Source organism: Macrotis lagotis, chromosome 8, assembly GCF_037893015.1.
Source record: "Macrotis lagotis isolate mMagLag1 chromosome 8, bilby.v1.9.chrom.fasta, whole genome shotgun sequence".
NCBI lineage: Eukaryota > Metazoa > Chordata > Mammalia > Peramelemorphia > Peramelidae > Macrotis > Macrotis lagotis.
Window position 1 is genome coordinate 151,989,913 of NC_133665.1, and position 16,803 is coordinate 152,006,715.

The 16,803-nt window shown below is 37.6% G+C and overlaps 1 protein-coding gene across 2 annotated transcripts in view; it reads right to left on the reverse strand.

Annotated features, from left to right (window-relative positions):
* LOC141494999 (contactin-4) overlaps nt 1–16,803 on the reverse strand; it is a 582,571-nt gene that overhangs the window by 18,111 nt on the left and 547,657 nt on the right. For both annotated transcript variants that reach the window (XM_074196081.1, XM_074196080.1), the window contains 5 exons: nt 14,471–14,591; nt 10,183–10,341; nt 7,199–7,348; nt 5,458–5,528; nt 1,845–2,079 (listed from right to left, as the gene is read on the reverse strand). In XM_074196081.1, coding sequence (XP_074052182.1) covers nt 1,845–2,079; nt 5,458–5,528; nt 7,199–7,348; nt 10,183–10,341; nt 14,471–14,591 — 736 coding nt within the window. The remainder of the gene's footprint in view (nt 1–1,844; nt 2,080–5,457; nt 5,529–7,198; nt 7,349–10,182; nt 10,342–14,470; nt 14,592–16,803) is intronic.

Consider the following 16,803-nt stretch of genomic DNA (forward strand, 5'->3'; position numbering starts at 1 on the left):
TAAGTATCAAGGGGTCTCCATGAGGGAGTCTTTGATTTATGACAGAAAGTCAAATGACCATTCTTTTAATAATTATTTGCTAGCCATAATTAATAAAATGATTACCCAGAAATCATGTCCCTTGGGCTTTCACCTGTCACAATATCCCATGATGGGCTTTCTATATATATATACATCACTGATCTAAACAGCTAGACCAAAAGTGTTTGGGATATCCATACATCTGTGAGCAGTTTGTTCAGAGGCAAATGAATATTTTTGTGGATGAAATTTTTTATTCAATGTATCCATTTGATTCAGTGCTACTAATTCCCTTGGCCCTCTATAAGCAATGGACCTTGGGAAATGACCTAGAGATTAAGCTCAAGAACCATTTTTATATAATTATCTATTCCCTTTCCTAAGAGTGGTACTGATATATATTAACAACCCTGTCAAGCAATTCAAACATCTAGGGGTTTTCAACCTCATGTTTATATATTTCAGGGATTTATGAACTGAGATAGGAGAAGATTTACATCTTTTTCAATATAATTATTTGTAATTCCATAGATTTTATTTTATTCATTGAAAAATATGATTCTGAAAATGGGTCCATAGTCTTTACTAGACTCCCAAAGGGTACATGGTATAAGAAGGGTTAAGAATCACTACTGAAGACCATCATAATAAGAACCAGAGGCAGCATAGTTTAGTGGATAAAGTCTTGGAGTTGGAATCATCAGTGTAAAGAATCTCTCTGAGGAACTTCCTCTTCCAGTGCAGATTGGTAGGCAAATTCATTATCTTACAGGCATGCTTGGGGGACACAGAGAGGTTAAGTGACTTGTCTAGACTCACAAAAATCTGTATATGTCAGAGGTATTACTTGGATTCAGATTTTCTTCCATGGCCAACTCACTATCCATGAAGCCAAACTACCATTATGGAGCCTAACTCTCACTTTTTTTTAGGTGTAAACATTTGGGGCATTTCTTCTAATACTGAAGAAATCCAATACTGGATCAATATTTTGTTCCTTTTCAAAAGTTTTTAAAGATTTATAATTTTCCTATTACTTTTAACTAGAACTGAGGTCTTCTAACATATACATACACACACATATATACGTATATACCTACCTACATACATGTATATTTTTAACCAATATTTCTCCCAATATATATCCCCTATATGGAGTCATCCCCAAGCTGTCTTGATCTATATCTTATGGCTCTAGAGAAAAAAAGTGGGCTGGTGATCCTTCACAGCTCTCCCTCACTTAAATCCATTGCCCTTTTAAGTCATGACATCATCTTCCTGATACCATGGTTCTCTTCACCAATGAAAGATCAACAACATATAATAAATTATAGGGCTAAGGATTGGTTTTGTGATTTAATTAGCCCAAGAAAGTCCCAGATAAGGAAATCAATATAGGTCAACACCTCTTCAAATTATAGTTTAGTAAACTGCCCAGACCACTTAAAGTTTAGATGACTTGTCCAGGGTAAGATACCCAGTGTGCATTGTAGTCAAGACTAGAAAGTCAGGTCTTCATGGTTTCAAGGTCAGGTATATACTTTTTCCATTATACCATGTCTCTCTCTCATGCTACATGCTACATGGATCTATGTTAAATTCCTTTGAAACCTCTCAATTATATACATATGAATACTATTTGGAATATGTGATTTTGTTGACTTTCTTAGTATTTAATTACCTCTAACTTTTAACTTAAAGGTGTAATGCAAACTTTTTCATGGCTATGAAGAAAAGGACCAAAATTAGGATCAAACATCCATCATCAAACATTAAGACACTGGTCAAAGAAGAAAAGAACTTGACCACACGCCATAACATACCTTCTTCTGCAGAATATACTACTGTGACTGGACTGAAAGAACCTTCTCCTTTGTTGTTGTAGACTCCCACTTTCACTTCATAGGGGGAGAATGGAGGTAGACTCTCATTCCTGAACACATATCTGGAGGCATCTGCAGAAGCCAACACAGTCTGCATCCAGCTCACCTTGCCAAAGGGTCGAAATGCCACCACATATCCAAAACCTCCTCCATTTTGTAATTCTTCAGGGACAGTCTGGTAAGGAAGGGAGAGGGAATTCAGAATTAGCAATGATCTTTTGGGGGGGTGCTAGTTCATTTTGTTCTTTTCTGAACTTTTTTTAGGTAATGTTACTATCATTAGTACCTGTATTAATCACTATTGGTAATATGAGGGTATGTTATTAATGATATAATATGTTTAATGTCTGTTAAGAACTAATACTAGTGACATATACTATATGAAGGTATATTATGCTATATGTTATACATAATTTATAATAAAATTATATCAATATATTATAGCATAAAACAATTCTGCTATATTATAATTCAATACTCTATAGCATATGTATATGATTTTACTATAAATTATATATAGGACAAATAGTATATATTTTATTCTATATAATATAGCAGATAATATAACAAAATATAGAAAGTGCTATAGAATTTTATGTCAATATTGTAATATAGTACTATAGTATATTAATATGATTTTATTTTCTATTATATCTAATATATAAAGTATATTTTAATAATATACTATGTTACTATGTACTATATTATATGTTATTAAGAATAATAATTGCTATTATTATTAGAATATTATTATAACTAATGACTAAGTATATTACTCGGATATCACTATTAGTAATACTATTAATAGCATATTAATATTAACTATATATTGTTAATATATTATTGAGGTCTCTTCTAAGGTCTTTTCCAGCTTTCAAGCTATGATCTAAAATCCCATGATCTATGATCTATGATCTAGGTGGTGTATCTTCACTTTTGCATTTGTTCTTTCTTGTTTTTAAAGAGGATCAAAGACATCACAAAGGTGATGTTTTAACTCACAAATGTAATGGATTTAAGTGAGGCAAAACTGCACAAAGTCCTCAACCTCATTTTCTCCTCCAGTCATCAGAGTTCAGTGGTAAGACAAAAGTCAAGATGATTGGCAATGGCCCAGGAAGCAGTGGATGCCCTTAGTCATTTTAAAGTAAAGTCTTTTTCTAGATCTTAAATTTATCTGAGGCAACCCTCATGTTCAATTAGGAAAGATTAAGGAAGAATTGAGACAAAAAAATGGCCTAGTTTACATCACAAAACACCCATTTTAAACCCTCAAAACCTAAACAATGAACAACTGAGACTTGGGTTGGGGATTATTATTGGTCATTCAGTGAAAACCAGAGTGATTTAACATGCTTTAAAGGCTATTTAAGTAGTCCATTTGAATCACAATGGACTTTGTTAAAGTCTTTTTTTAGAGCTATATTTTAAGAAATCATAAATGAAAATTGTGTAGAAGAAAAATAAATTGTCCTAGCCTTTCAGAAAAAACAAGAACCTTAAAAAAATATCTACACAATACCCCCTAATAGCTTACAAAATATGAGTGACCAGAAATTACATTCTTATGTCCAGAATACCCACAAGTATGGTGCCCCAAGTGAAGAGAAGGCCATGTGGCAAGGGAAGGAGGAAGAGAAGAAGGAGTGAGAAAGTTTAATAAGTATTTCAAACCTATATTCCTAGTTTAAAAAAAATCTGATTTCTTTTTGTTATAAGAAATGGAATGCTAGTCTGTTTATATATAAATACTCCCTTCTCCCTCTGCTCTGGGTAGGTATCTTGGATAGATGACTGCCTCCTATAGGTTTCTTGGTAAATGTCTAATCTATATTTTTTGACATTTTATTTTAACCCTAAATTTTCAGGTTTTACAGAAGAAAGAAGAACATGAGGAGGAGAATGAGAAGGAGAAGTAATAGCATTTCCCAACTTGAATTGGCAGTTTGGGTTCCCACAGGGCAGCCACTACTATTCATAGATAACATGGCAAAGATATTTTATATAAAATGTTCTAAATATCTGGTTGCCTCCTTCCCACAAATACACACAGTATCTATGGCAGGATAGTAGTGAGGCACACTATAAAGAGAAAAAGACTTTCAGAAGGAGATGTTATATGAGTTAATCTGTACTTTATAGATGAAGAAACTGAGGTTCAGGGTGTCGACTTGTCAATCCTCACATAATCAGAACATAACAGAGCCAGAACTCAAACTTAATGTTTTCTGACAATAAAAAAAGTGTGCAGCACTATTCCTATCAGGACAGTGAGTAGAAAAGAAAGTTGGCTAGGAAAGTTGGAAAGGAAAAGACCATCAAGTCATTTTACATATGATGAAATTGGGATTTCCCTTTCAATTATTATAAAAAAGAAAAGAAAAAAAGAGAAGCCTTTGGACTTGAGACCCCTGACATCCTTTCTAAGCAACTCTATGGTACTATGTTTTAATAATACTCTAGTTTGCCTAGAAAGTCAATGACCAAGTCAGAAGTAGAAAAAAGTGCTTCTGACTTTCCAGGGCTCTTTCCTCTAGGTAATATGGACATATGTATGAATACATATTTCCTTAAGGGTTTTCCTGAACTTTTGACTGCCCACTATTTGAACATAGAGCATTTCTCTTCCCTCACTATTCATTAGGTGCCAAATGTCCAGGAGACTCATCAAACATGCTGATAAAAAGAATTCTGACTACTAGTACTCACTGATGGGAGAATCCAACATATGAAAATTCTCTGGCTACCTTCTGGCCCTTTGGTGTATAGAGCAAACCCAATCACATTTATATTGTCACCCAAGAACTTTGGGTGAAAAAAGCAAATCAGTATCCATCCTGCTGTTGCAACTAAAGAGCCCCCTAATATAATGTAAATCAGAGAGTAACTGGCTTCCTAGTTCCAAGAATTGGTTTTCAGTAGTTGAAGCATGTAGCTAGAAGGTGAATGATTTCTATGGCTGCTAATGGTGCTGTCCCATTGGATAAATGGAGGATTTTAATTTCTAGGGCTGTTGTCTGGAATCCTTCAACAGCATTGAAAACCTTTTAGAAAGCCCCCCCTAAAAATCAATTTTTAATAAATTGGTGACTAATCTTCCTCCAGGTTTCTTAAAACATTCCCTCATAGTTGATGGCTGGGGCAGCATTAAATTTTCCAATAGCAAATGGCTAGGAAATCATGCCAGTGTGCCAGATCTATTGCTCACCTTCATTTTAATTCAATCTATCACACAGCAGTTCAAGAAGAAAAGGGAAAAAAAATGGTTTTCTCAGCACCAAGTCTCCGTTAATATTTTTTACTTGCATTTCTCCCCTCTTTTTTTTTTTAATGAATGAATCATATTAAAAGACTTGCTTCGACACTTGCTTGGGCAGGTGCAGTCTTTCTACACTGACCAGTAGTGATATGTCAGAGAAGCTGAGTATCTCAAGTACCCTTTGAGCTGCCAGGCAGAGAGGGAAAGGGAACTTTATGGCAAAGCTTTGCAAAGAGAAAAATAATACAACAGTTCCAATTAATTTATGTTCCCTTTGTCCTGTGATTCATTTACCTCCCAAGTTATGACCAGCTCAGATTTGCTGCCTCCACCTCCACTGACGTTAGCTGGGGTGACTTCGGGGACTGTACAGAAGACAAAAAGCAAGTTAGGTCATGGGGAAAAGACAACCGAGTTCCATGAAGGTCAGCCAGTTTTTGTGACTCACTTTAAACAGTTAGTATGATGCAGAGGGCCAGTGATGGCAACTCCTTGAACTTTCACTGCAGAGACCAGAGACTAATCATCAATGGAGTGGTTTGGTCGCTATTAGAAAGTGAGATGTGCCAAGGAAATTACTCTTAATTACCTGCTTCCAATTTGACAAGGTACAGCTGTTTGTTTGATATGTCTGCTTGAAAATTCACTGTTGTCTCAAAAACCTGAGTGTTTCCATGTGATGAGGAAAGGACTGAGATTCAGGTACTAATTAAGTAATTAAGTATTTATTAAGAACTACTCAGCACTGTGGAGGTTTACAAGAGAAATGGAAAATAGAGACCCTGCCCTCAAGGAGCTTCCATTCTAGGTGGGGTGATGGAACATATAGAAATACCCGTCACATGAGATCCATCGCAAAACAACACCAATGAGGTCAGAATGCTACAGTACAGATTGAATGTGTAAATGCAGCAGGGTTCCATTGTACAGGAGTGATCAGAGTTGGGGTGGGATTAATCAGGGAAGACTTCCTGAAGAAGGTGAGTTTTGAGCCAGGTCTTGAAGGATGTGATGGACAGGGGTTGACCACTGGCTCACTGGGTTTAATCTCTTTGGACCCCCGTTTTCTCTGTAAAAGAGGGGAGATGATACTGGTTTCCTCTTCCTCAGGATTATTGAGAGGAATCAATAATACTAATAAATCATAATTCAAATTCAACATTGTAAAAAATAAAAGAGCATGTGACAAGAAGATGATCATGTCAAGTGAATGAATTAAGCTGGGATTTAAATAAATCTGGCCCCTGATCTGGTGAGAGCTGTTCATTTCCACCTGGACAATGTAATGAAACAGACCTTGGCAAGATTCTATAAGAACGTACATAGTCCACATTCTGGAGCTCTTTGATGGCCTGTTTGGACCCATGCATGGGTAGATAGTGCAACAATTTACACGTGGGGGAAAAATAATGGCATTATAAATGGTCCTGACTCATTTCTTTTCTGATTACTCTTTGCTTCCTTGACCTCCCAGGGATGGCCTCATGAACCAGGGCTGCCTGAAGCTGAAAGCTGAATGTGAGCTCATAGAGAACCAGACTCATATGCTGACTGAATTGACAGGATGTTTTGATGTCTAGTTCCTTGGGAGTAGCTTATGAACTAAGAAAATGTCAGTGAAAAAAATATCTGTAGAATCGTTATTCTGTGGCATTAGTGATTGTGAGGAGATGACCTTATTTGGAATGGATTTTTTTTCACCCTGTTAGAAGGATGTTTGAGGCTAGAGTACAGGTGAAGAAAAGAGTCAGCACTTCTGGGAGGAAGGTGAATAACAATGCTTCTGCAATGTAGCCATGCGATGGTGTATAGTGAAGCAAGGGAATAGAACACTTGCTCTGAGACCTCATTTCCTCTGCTAAGCTGCTTCCTGACTAGCTTGTTTTCTGTCCATTATAATTCTATCAAGGGGAAAGGTGAGCTAACGCAGTGCCTCATTATAGCCAAAATATATTGAAAATTAAACAGCTTTTCCCCCAGAAAACAGCCTCAGAACACTAGAAACTCTAGGTTAGCAATTCTAGGTGCTACTCACGGGCTTCCTCGGTTCTCCGTTTCTCAGAAGGTCGGCTTGGTTCCCCAATTCCAATGGTGTTGGCTGCAACAACACGAAATTCATATTCAACCCAAGGATTCAGACCCACAACAGTAGCAGTGAATGTTCTTCCATCAATGAGCTCTGGAACTGAAAAGAACAGATGGGTTATTTTTCATTAATTTCTTTGGCAATAGAGAGGAACATGATGGGCAGGAGTGGGTGTGACACAAGAAACAAGGAATCATGAAGAATTGTCATAAAGAAAACATGATTGAAAAAGAAAGGAGAGACTGGTTATGGGGTGAGAATCAGAGTAACTTGAGAGATGACTTATGTGTTCTACTTTTGATTGTCATAATATGAAGAGAATGTGACGTCCTTCAGAAAAATGGATAGATCTCTATGGTGAACTTTTTGGCAGATCTCAACAAGTCATATAGGTTAGACAGGAGGGCATGGACTGTGATTGGCACTGTCAGAGGGAATACTCCCAACCGTGAGATCTTAGACCTTTAGCAAGCACTCTATGAGAAAGTACCCATCAAATCTCAACTCTGGAATGCTGATTTATCCAGTTTACAAGTGTGTTAGTGGGACTGCTATCTTATTCAGGATAGCCAAATGGGTTTTGGTGGAATGGTATAAAGACAATCTGAGGATGAATTCTGGTTGTGATACGAATTAGTCAAATGACCCTGGGCAAATCATTTAATTTCTCTTAGCCTCAGTTTCCCCATCTGTCAAATGAGGATAAGGATACTTATATATTGTACTGCAGGGTTGAATATTGTTATGTAAATATCTTAGATCTTAAAATTTGATGATATGGATCTTCAAAGTGGCCAATGGAGATAGATTACTAATACTACTTTAATTTTATAATACTTTATAGTTTCCACAAAAATGTTTTCATATCCTTGAATATGCAGGATAAAGTAATGGGCTTGGGATCAGGATGACTGGAGTTCAAACTCTTGTTCTGTTGAGGATCTTTAGTGACCTCAGACCCTTTGGAGGACTGAAAGGTAGTGTATAAGCCCCCCCAGCTCCATTTTAAAAGGGGCACAGGAGCATAGCAGCTCTTCATCTTCTACCAGTTGCACAGCCTCATTTCAATTCCACCATGATCATGTCCCTTCACTGGGTCCCTCTGCCCCCTACACCCTTTTCAGCTTCCTTATATATGTTTTTTTCTTTAATTAGATTACAATAATGATAGCTAATATTAATAAAATGCTTATTCTATGTCAAACACTATACTCCTGGAGGGCAGGGATACTCTATCTTTATCTTATTTATATTCTCAACAATAAATAAGAATCCAATAGGGGCTTATTATATTTTATTATATTGTTTTGCTAGCTGTGGGACACTGGGCAAATTTCACAACTTCTCTCTGAACCCCTATGACTTGTCTAATAAGTCACAGACTAATTGCTATCTGCACCATTGAATGGACTTTTCCACAATGACTAGATGTGTTTCTCATTTTATTTCAGATAAAACTTGTGTGATCCTTTTTATGGAGGCAAATCAGAACTTATTCTTCCCTTTTCACAAAGGTGGAAACTGAGGGACAAACAAATTAGGTGTGTTGCCAAAGATCTCACAACATTAGTAGATAAGAGGACAATGACTACAAGCTAGTTCTCCTGACTCCCAGGTCTGTGATGTTCTCACAATAATGATAAAAATAACTAATATTTACACAACACTTTAAGGTTTGTAGTGCTTATCTAATAAATAAACAACATTGTGGGGTAGTGCGTGTTAATAGTCATTATTTTCATTTTGCCAATGAGAAAACTGAGGCTGAGTGAAGTTAAATTAGTTGCCCAAGATCATCACTAATAAATGTCAGAGTAAGACTCGGACATGGATTCTCTTGGTTCCGTTATGTTATAACCCATTGTCTGTCTGTACTGATGCATTAACCCTTCCATTAACACAGTTGGAAACTGAATGACTTAGCATTCTAGCAATTGGACATCTGAGAAAAACAGTGTTCATATAAACAACATAGATTCATGAGCAACATGAATTCAGGAAAGCCAATGAACCTGCTCCTCTGGAAGCCACCACAGGACCAACTGTAGGCAGTACCTATTGGGTCATCAAAGTCATCAAAACCACTTCACTAATTTGTCAGAGTAGAAAGAATATTGGATTTGGAGTCAATCGACCAGTTGTCAGATTTCAATTCCACTTCTTTCTACCTTTTGACCGAATAATACTATATCTCTGAGCCTGCCAGGATTTCCTCTTCTATAAAATGGGATAGTTGATCAGATGGACCCTAGGGTTCTATCTGCCTCTACAGCTGATATTCCAATGATTCAATTATTCATTTGCTGGATTGGTTATACTGATTATGTATATGCTAGGAAACCAGTTAATTCAGTGAAAGAATGACTCAATAAAATCAAATTTTTGTTTGTTTTGATTTTAAACTGTGATCCTATATCAAAATTTTTCTATTTATAAATAAATCTATATCTATCTATATTCATAAATGGGAAAATACATTTATTTCTCAATTTGTCCATTTTATAGATAGAGAAATTTTGTCATAGAAGCACAGTTTAAACATATAGGTGTATATTACATGTTTTGGAAATATATATTAAACATAATTTAAATATATTAAATATGTATCATGTATATGCATGTTTATTTAAAAATTAATACATAAATATAAACACGCATATTTATGTAAATCTGAATCCAAGAATCTGAAGCCAGATCATATCTAATCCCTGATGTTATTCTATTCCATTTGATAAGGAAGGGAACTTAGAAAAAGGCATGGAGTGTGCATTGTTCTGGGGGATGTAGCTAACTAGTGAGAGTAAGTGAAAGGCTTTTTGTTCATATTACTGCATATTAGACTGGACTCAAGAGGTCTCATGTTAAGGTCTCATTTGTTGTGTCACTTGAGCCCCATGTACAGATCACTTCCCGGTGCTGGTGAACCAAGTTACCTGTATTGACTGCTTGCCAACCCACAGAAAATGGAGTTCTGGCTTGAATGACATACATAGTAACGGGGCTGTGGTTATCTGCTCCTGGCCTCCAGGATAGCTGGGCTGTCGTATCTGTGATTTCATCAATAGTCACGGCCTCTGGTGGACCTGGTGGACCTGGGAGATGAGGCAGGTCAAAGATGTTGAAAGTATAAAAATAGAGGTTCTAGACTAATAGGAATATGATACATTAAAAGGCTACTTAAGTTAGAAAGGAAGAAAAAATTGACTTATATATGATGCCTGAGTCAATTCACCTGGTTTGCAATTGCCCCATCCCTGAATTAATTTGCAATATTTTGTATTTTTTTATGTTTAGATGCCCTACTTTCTCTCACAGTGGTATAACTAATGAAGAATATTTTAATTTTGTCTTTGTCTTTCCAGTGCTTAACATTATATCTTATCCATTTTTTTTTGGATTGGACTTATGTGATATAAACTTTCAGAAGGAAACTCTTCTGTATTGATTCAACTGGCCTTCTCTGCAGTGTTTAGTCTTAGACACTTGCCTGTTGGCTCTAAAAGGATAGACAAATGACTTGCCCAGGGTGACAAAGGCAGGACTTGAATCAAGATTTTCTTGACTCTTGAGGATGGTTAAGTATGCATTAGGTTATACTGCCTCTATATTTTCCACATAGGGCTGGGAACTGGTCCTGTGATTTCTTGGACATGAAGTATTTCCAGGTAAGGCAGGTCCCTCTATCATTTTTAAGCTCATACCTTCTCTGCAACTTATAGTATTGCCTAGACCAAGAGATGATGTTGACTGACTTTCCCAGGGTCTCACAGTCAATTGTATCAGGGGACAGGATTTGAAATGAGGTCTTTCTGGCTTTAAGCATGGCCTTCCATCCATGATACCATGCTGCCTTTCTTGCCATGCCTTTTACAAAGGAATACTTAATAAAACAGTAGCTAAATTGGAAACAAAAACAAAACAGAACCTCAATAGTCATAGTGTTCTTTGCCCTCTCATTCTATTAATATCACAGAAATAACAGCTCTAATTGTGTGTATCTGTGTATGTGTGTGCGTGTGTATTTGACTAGGTGTCTATTCCCGACTCGATAACCTTGAGACTGTCTCATGTCTCCAAAGGCCCTGCTAACAAGACCCTCATTTACTCAGCGCCTGCAGGTCAACCTGTATTTCAAAACTTAGCAGCACAGAGTTCATTATTTCTGCCTATACCCTTAGTTGATTTAAAAGAAGAAAATCAGATTCAAACAACAGTCCGGAAATAATGAAACAAGAGAGAAGCCCTGTCCCCTGTGGGTGGGCCAACATAAAATATATCCCAGGTCAGGATCTGAACTAATTTGCAACCTAAGACTCTCTTATAGGCAGAGAAAATTATTTCTAATAAGCCACAGGTGTCTGCCTCAGGAGGCAAGGAGATTGTGAGAGGCTCCTAACCGACCGTTGTCAAATTCATAATCTCGGAATGAGGATAAAGGCCTTGCTAGGTTCTTCTTGCTACCTGGACTGATGAAATGCCACCGGGCTGGGTCATTTGGGCAGGTAAAAACTGCAACTTAACAAGGTCACCAAGAGTTTAATGGAGATTTCCAGGAGCCAGACTTGGCCCTAGGAGGGACCCTCACCTTCTTTATCTGGTATTCTGGATTCAACTCCCTTAAAAATAAAATGAAATGAACCAGAAAGCCATTTGACAAAAGCCCAGGTGACAAAAGCCCCCCTCTCTCTGCCCACTTGGAGTGTCTAACCTTGGGCTGATTAATTTTCTACTGTGACATTTGAGAATGTCTTGCTCACATCCCTGAGTGGGGGGGGGTGCAGTCACCTCAGCTTCCCGAGACCCTTATTACAGAGATAAACCCCAGCTGTTGACTGTGCTTTTCTATCTTCTGCTCCCCTTCTTTTCTTTAAAGATTCGGCTGCAGTGGCCTTTAAAAAGCGGAGAATCACAAATAGAAATTTGGTCTACTCCCAATCCCTGAAAGGAGTAAATCAATAGACACTACATAAGCATACAGAAGAGATGGAAAGCTATCAAACCAGAAGGTCTGAGGTTGCCTGTTTCTAGGAGGAACCCTCCTTACTTCTCCTTGTGGGCTCGTGGCTTTGAGTTGTTCAAAAAGTGAAGTTTATGTCCTTGCCAGTGGTTTGTCAACTTTGTTTTGGGGAAGTTACTTCATTTGTGTTCTCATAAGAACGCTCTTTTGAAATTTGGGGTGCACCTGTTTACCCTTCAAACTAAACAATAGTTTGGCCTCAGAGTCTTAGAGAAATATGTGAACTGTGATGTCCACACCTGCAGGGTCAACCTTGGAAGAGGTCTTGTAAAAGTTGCCCCCATCCTTATGGATCCCATAATGGTAGTTATAGATTTCACTGGAGTGGATCTGAAGAGCATAACTGATAAATAAGGGGTATATACGTGTGTGTGATGATTCCTTTGGCAGTCTGGTGAAGCTTATGTGCAACATCTCATAATAATACTTTCAAATGAATAAAATAAATAGGATAAGAGGAAATTACAAATATGATTTTCAAAATTATTTTCTAAAAAGTTCACAGATCCTAGGGGAAGAAACTCCTGGAATGGGTATGGACCCCTCTTCAGCAGAAAAGATATGAAGACAGAACTATCTAACAAAGAAAAAAATATGAGATTATGGGTGGTTTAAAAATACATGCATGGTAATTTATTGGGCTTATTCACTGATTACATTTTCTTGTAGACTGGTGCTTGCAAATTCCTCTTGGTATTTAATGTTATTTTCTGTGAAATGAGGTAGATGATATTATTTAAGAACATCAAGTATTACTAATTTAAAGATTTAATAGTCTAATTTATTGGTGGTTTAGCTGCTGATCTGAACATTATCCTAATTAAAGAGAGGATTAATTTTTGGTGGTAGGATTCTTTTATTTCTGAGGGGGGAATAGATAAACCACAGTGGTTTGCTTAAAAATAGATGAGCAGTAATCACTTTCTACATTCACACCAAGAACAAATTAGTGACTCTTCTTAGATCAGATCTCATTGTCATGTTTTCCCCTGAATTTTGTATCAGAGATATTTGTTGCTCTTAGAAAGGCTTTATGAATGTAAACCCCTTGAGGGCAAGAGATATTTTCCACCCCCTCTATAACCCCAGAACTTAGAACAGGCCTAGTTGAATTCATTAGTTTGGAGGATAATGTGACCTCCCTTGTTCAAAATTCTATCTGCTCATATACCTCAGTGTTTAAATACATTATCTCCTGCATTCTATTAGTGCCCCTCATCTCTCTTTCTCCATTTCTGATCACTTGTCACCTCTCCCTCCTTCGTTATAGTTCTTGGAGGCAAATGGTTGGACCAAAGAAGTCTTTCTTTTAGGAGGCATTTTCATAGGTCTGTTCTGATATGAGCTGGTTTCCTCTTCAATTTTGTCTTAAGTTTGTTAGACAAAGAAAAAAAATCTGTTTACATGATTAATTTCAGATTTAGCATTTGCAGTTCATTTTGGTTCAGTTCCTTCCTTGTTGGTTCAATTTCTACTTTCTCCCTAAACTATGACTAAGCTCAAAGAGAATTCAGAATATATATACCAAGTGGGACCTAGACTCGCGTGTGTGTGTGTGTGTGTGTGTGTGTGTGTATGTGTATATAGTTTTTCATTGTTGATTTGCATCTCTGTCTCTCTTATTCAATACAGGTATACTAAGTCTTAACTCATCTGAAAGTTATAAGAAAACTGGAGAAACTTTTGGTCAGTTATGGAAAAAGTGGTGCCTAAGCACGACGAACCAAAGTCATTTAACTTCTCCCAAACTAGTTGCTAATAATCCAAGGTACCGCTGGGCTAGTGGCCTAAAGCTCCAACTTGTTTGAACCCAAATGAGGTATCCAAGCACACTGCTTGATATCTCAGCATCTCTCCATTTACTTTTGTTAATCCAAAGTTGCCCAGGAAGGTAATATTAACTCCAACGGCTTGATTCAGTGGTACCCATAGGAAGTGTTTTCACTGGGGGGAAAATTTAATGAATGGCTCAAGGCAATTTCTGACAATACCATATCAGGAAAAGAAATGCCACCTCCCTTCAAACCCACAAACAGTTTTTGCCTGCTGCTACATACTGTTTTAAATCTCTGATGCCTGGGCTTTCTAGCTTACTATTCACAGTAATTATAAACCATTGGGATTCTAATGGATAGCTCTGAAAACCCACACTGGAATTGATAGTGTAAAAAAAATATTTTTAGCACATAAAAAAATCTAAATACCTCTTACTATCAGGTCTGCGGTTGCTGATATCTTGTCCACACTTGTTTGTACCATGCAGACATATTTCCCAGCATGCTTCAGCTGGATACTTCGGATCATCAAATCACCAGCTGAATCCTGCTGATAAAGTAGAGAAAAGTGGCTACAATTACTTTTTAATGAGCTCTAAATATCATTATCACATGAAGGACACTGTGACTAATGGATTTATTTTACATTGGCTGATGAAAACATTAGTAATGCAAGCTATGGCCTATTAAAAATATGTGAGCCTGCCTTGGAGATAAGAGCACTAACATTTCCTAAATGCAACTTCGAAGGGACCCATGGAATCTGATTTGGGTCACTTGAACACTGCTGTTCGCGAGTGACTCACCTACACTTATAGCAAGGGCAGCCCTCTTTAAATCCTGCCTATTTCTCCCTCCCTCCACACAATTTATAGCCTTCATCGGTATTCTCATGTCTTCCAGGCTATTCACAATCATTTGGAAAAGGGAATGAGCCCAAATTTGGAGACATCAGCATTTCACTGCAAGGATTTCTGTCTTATAGCCAGTGTTTTGATTGCTCACAATTTTTTTTTTGTATTAAAAGATTATGAGAGCCCCTATTCTCTGAGGAAAATCTTACATCCCCTAATGTGGAATAGTGCTAATTTGTTTTCTGAATGCCAAATGCATGTTTGATTAGCAGATGAATAGGCCTAATTACATCACTGCATGTATAGCTATGCTACTCAGAAATATTTCTATACCATTCACTCATAGTAGGCTCTTAATAAGTTGAAAGTGAGGCCTCCTTGGGAGGCTGAGGATTGTGGCATTTTAATTGAGGAATGCTGTGAAACCTTGAAGTTTGGTTTATGGTAATAATTGAATAATTGAAAACATCTGCCATGGACATGAAATACTTTGATAGTACAGATACTGAAGTCTGTACATGCTTTCTCATCAATCCAAGAGTTAATAGGCAGTCTTTCAAAATCCCTCTCTCTCTCTGCCACTTTCCTCTGTGACTGAATTTCCATGAATAAAAGAAGGCAGAAGCCAGCAGAGATGTTGAGACTTGTCATCTCATCAGAGTTTTCCAGGAGGACCAGATCCTCTGTCTCTCCCATCTCTACTGGGAATGGGCATGATTCTTTTCTTTCAATTTGCTTCATTACATTCACCTCTACCAGGAGCAATTAAAAGAGATGGAACCTTCCTCTGTGGCTACCAGTGATAAAACCCATGCTAAATTATGGCCAAATGGGCAAGTTAAATGATGCAGATTTCTACCCACGGAGAATGGGGATGAGTTTTTGCATGGAAGCAAATTTTCTGCTTGTACTTGGGGGAAAGGCTTAAAAATATTTTTGTGACAGCCTCCCAGATCAGAGATTTCCTCTTTTTTCCTGGATGTTGGGACCACAAGTAAAGGCTCTGATAGTCGGCTTCAAGTGAAGTGAGGGAATTGTACCCAGGTAGGGGTTTGGGGGATAATTCTCAATAGTCCTAAGGCAGGGAGATGGCATGGCGTAATGTTTCCAGTTGGTCCTGGAATCAGGCACGGGAGTTCAATTCCTGCTTTTGACATATACCACCTCTGTGACTCTTGGTCCTTGACAAGTTCACTAAGGCTATAACTTGCAAATCTACTTTGGAGATGGCGTATATTCACAGGCAGTTCCCTGCATTAACCAATCGAATACAAACAGTTCTCCAGTGAAATTCCAGCTATATAGATCTGATGTGTGAATCCATGCTAATAAAACTTGGTTTTAATTAAATCAGGCCTTGTCTAGGAAAAACGTCCCAAGGACAATGTTAAAACCAATAATTTTGTTAGAATAATTGTCCTTGTTAAAGAGCTCCATGAGTTTACCCAGAGCATAAACAATGGAGGCAAAAGAGAAAATCATGACCATCAATGGTGAAAGCCACTATCGGGAATATGGGCCTCCTAGTATCTTCCTAGACTAGTAATGAATGTTTTAGTCCAAGTCTGTTTGGTAAATGATAATTATCATCATCATCATCATCTGGAACTAGGTAGAGATGCCTTTGCTGCCCAAACCTAGAATGTCATCTCATGTCCATTCCCAGTGGAGATGAGGCACGGGGAAAACCTGGTCCCCCTGGAAAACTTTGTTTTTAGATTTTTTTCAAGGCAAATGGGGTTAAGTAGCTTGCCCAAGGCCACACAGCTAGGTAATTATTAAGTGTCTGAGACCGGATTTGAACCCAGGGACTCCTGACTCCAGGGCCGGTGCTCTATCCACTGTGCCACCTAGCTGCCCCTTCCCCTGGAACACTTTGCTGAGATGCCCTGTACCTTTCTAGGACTG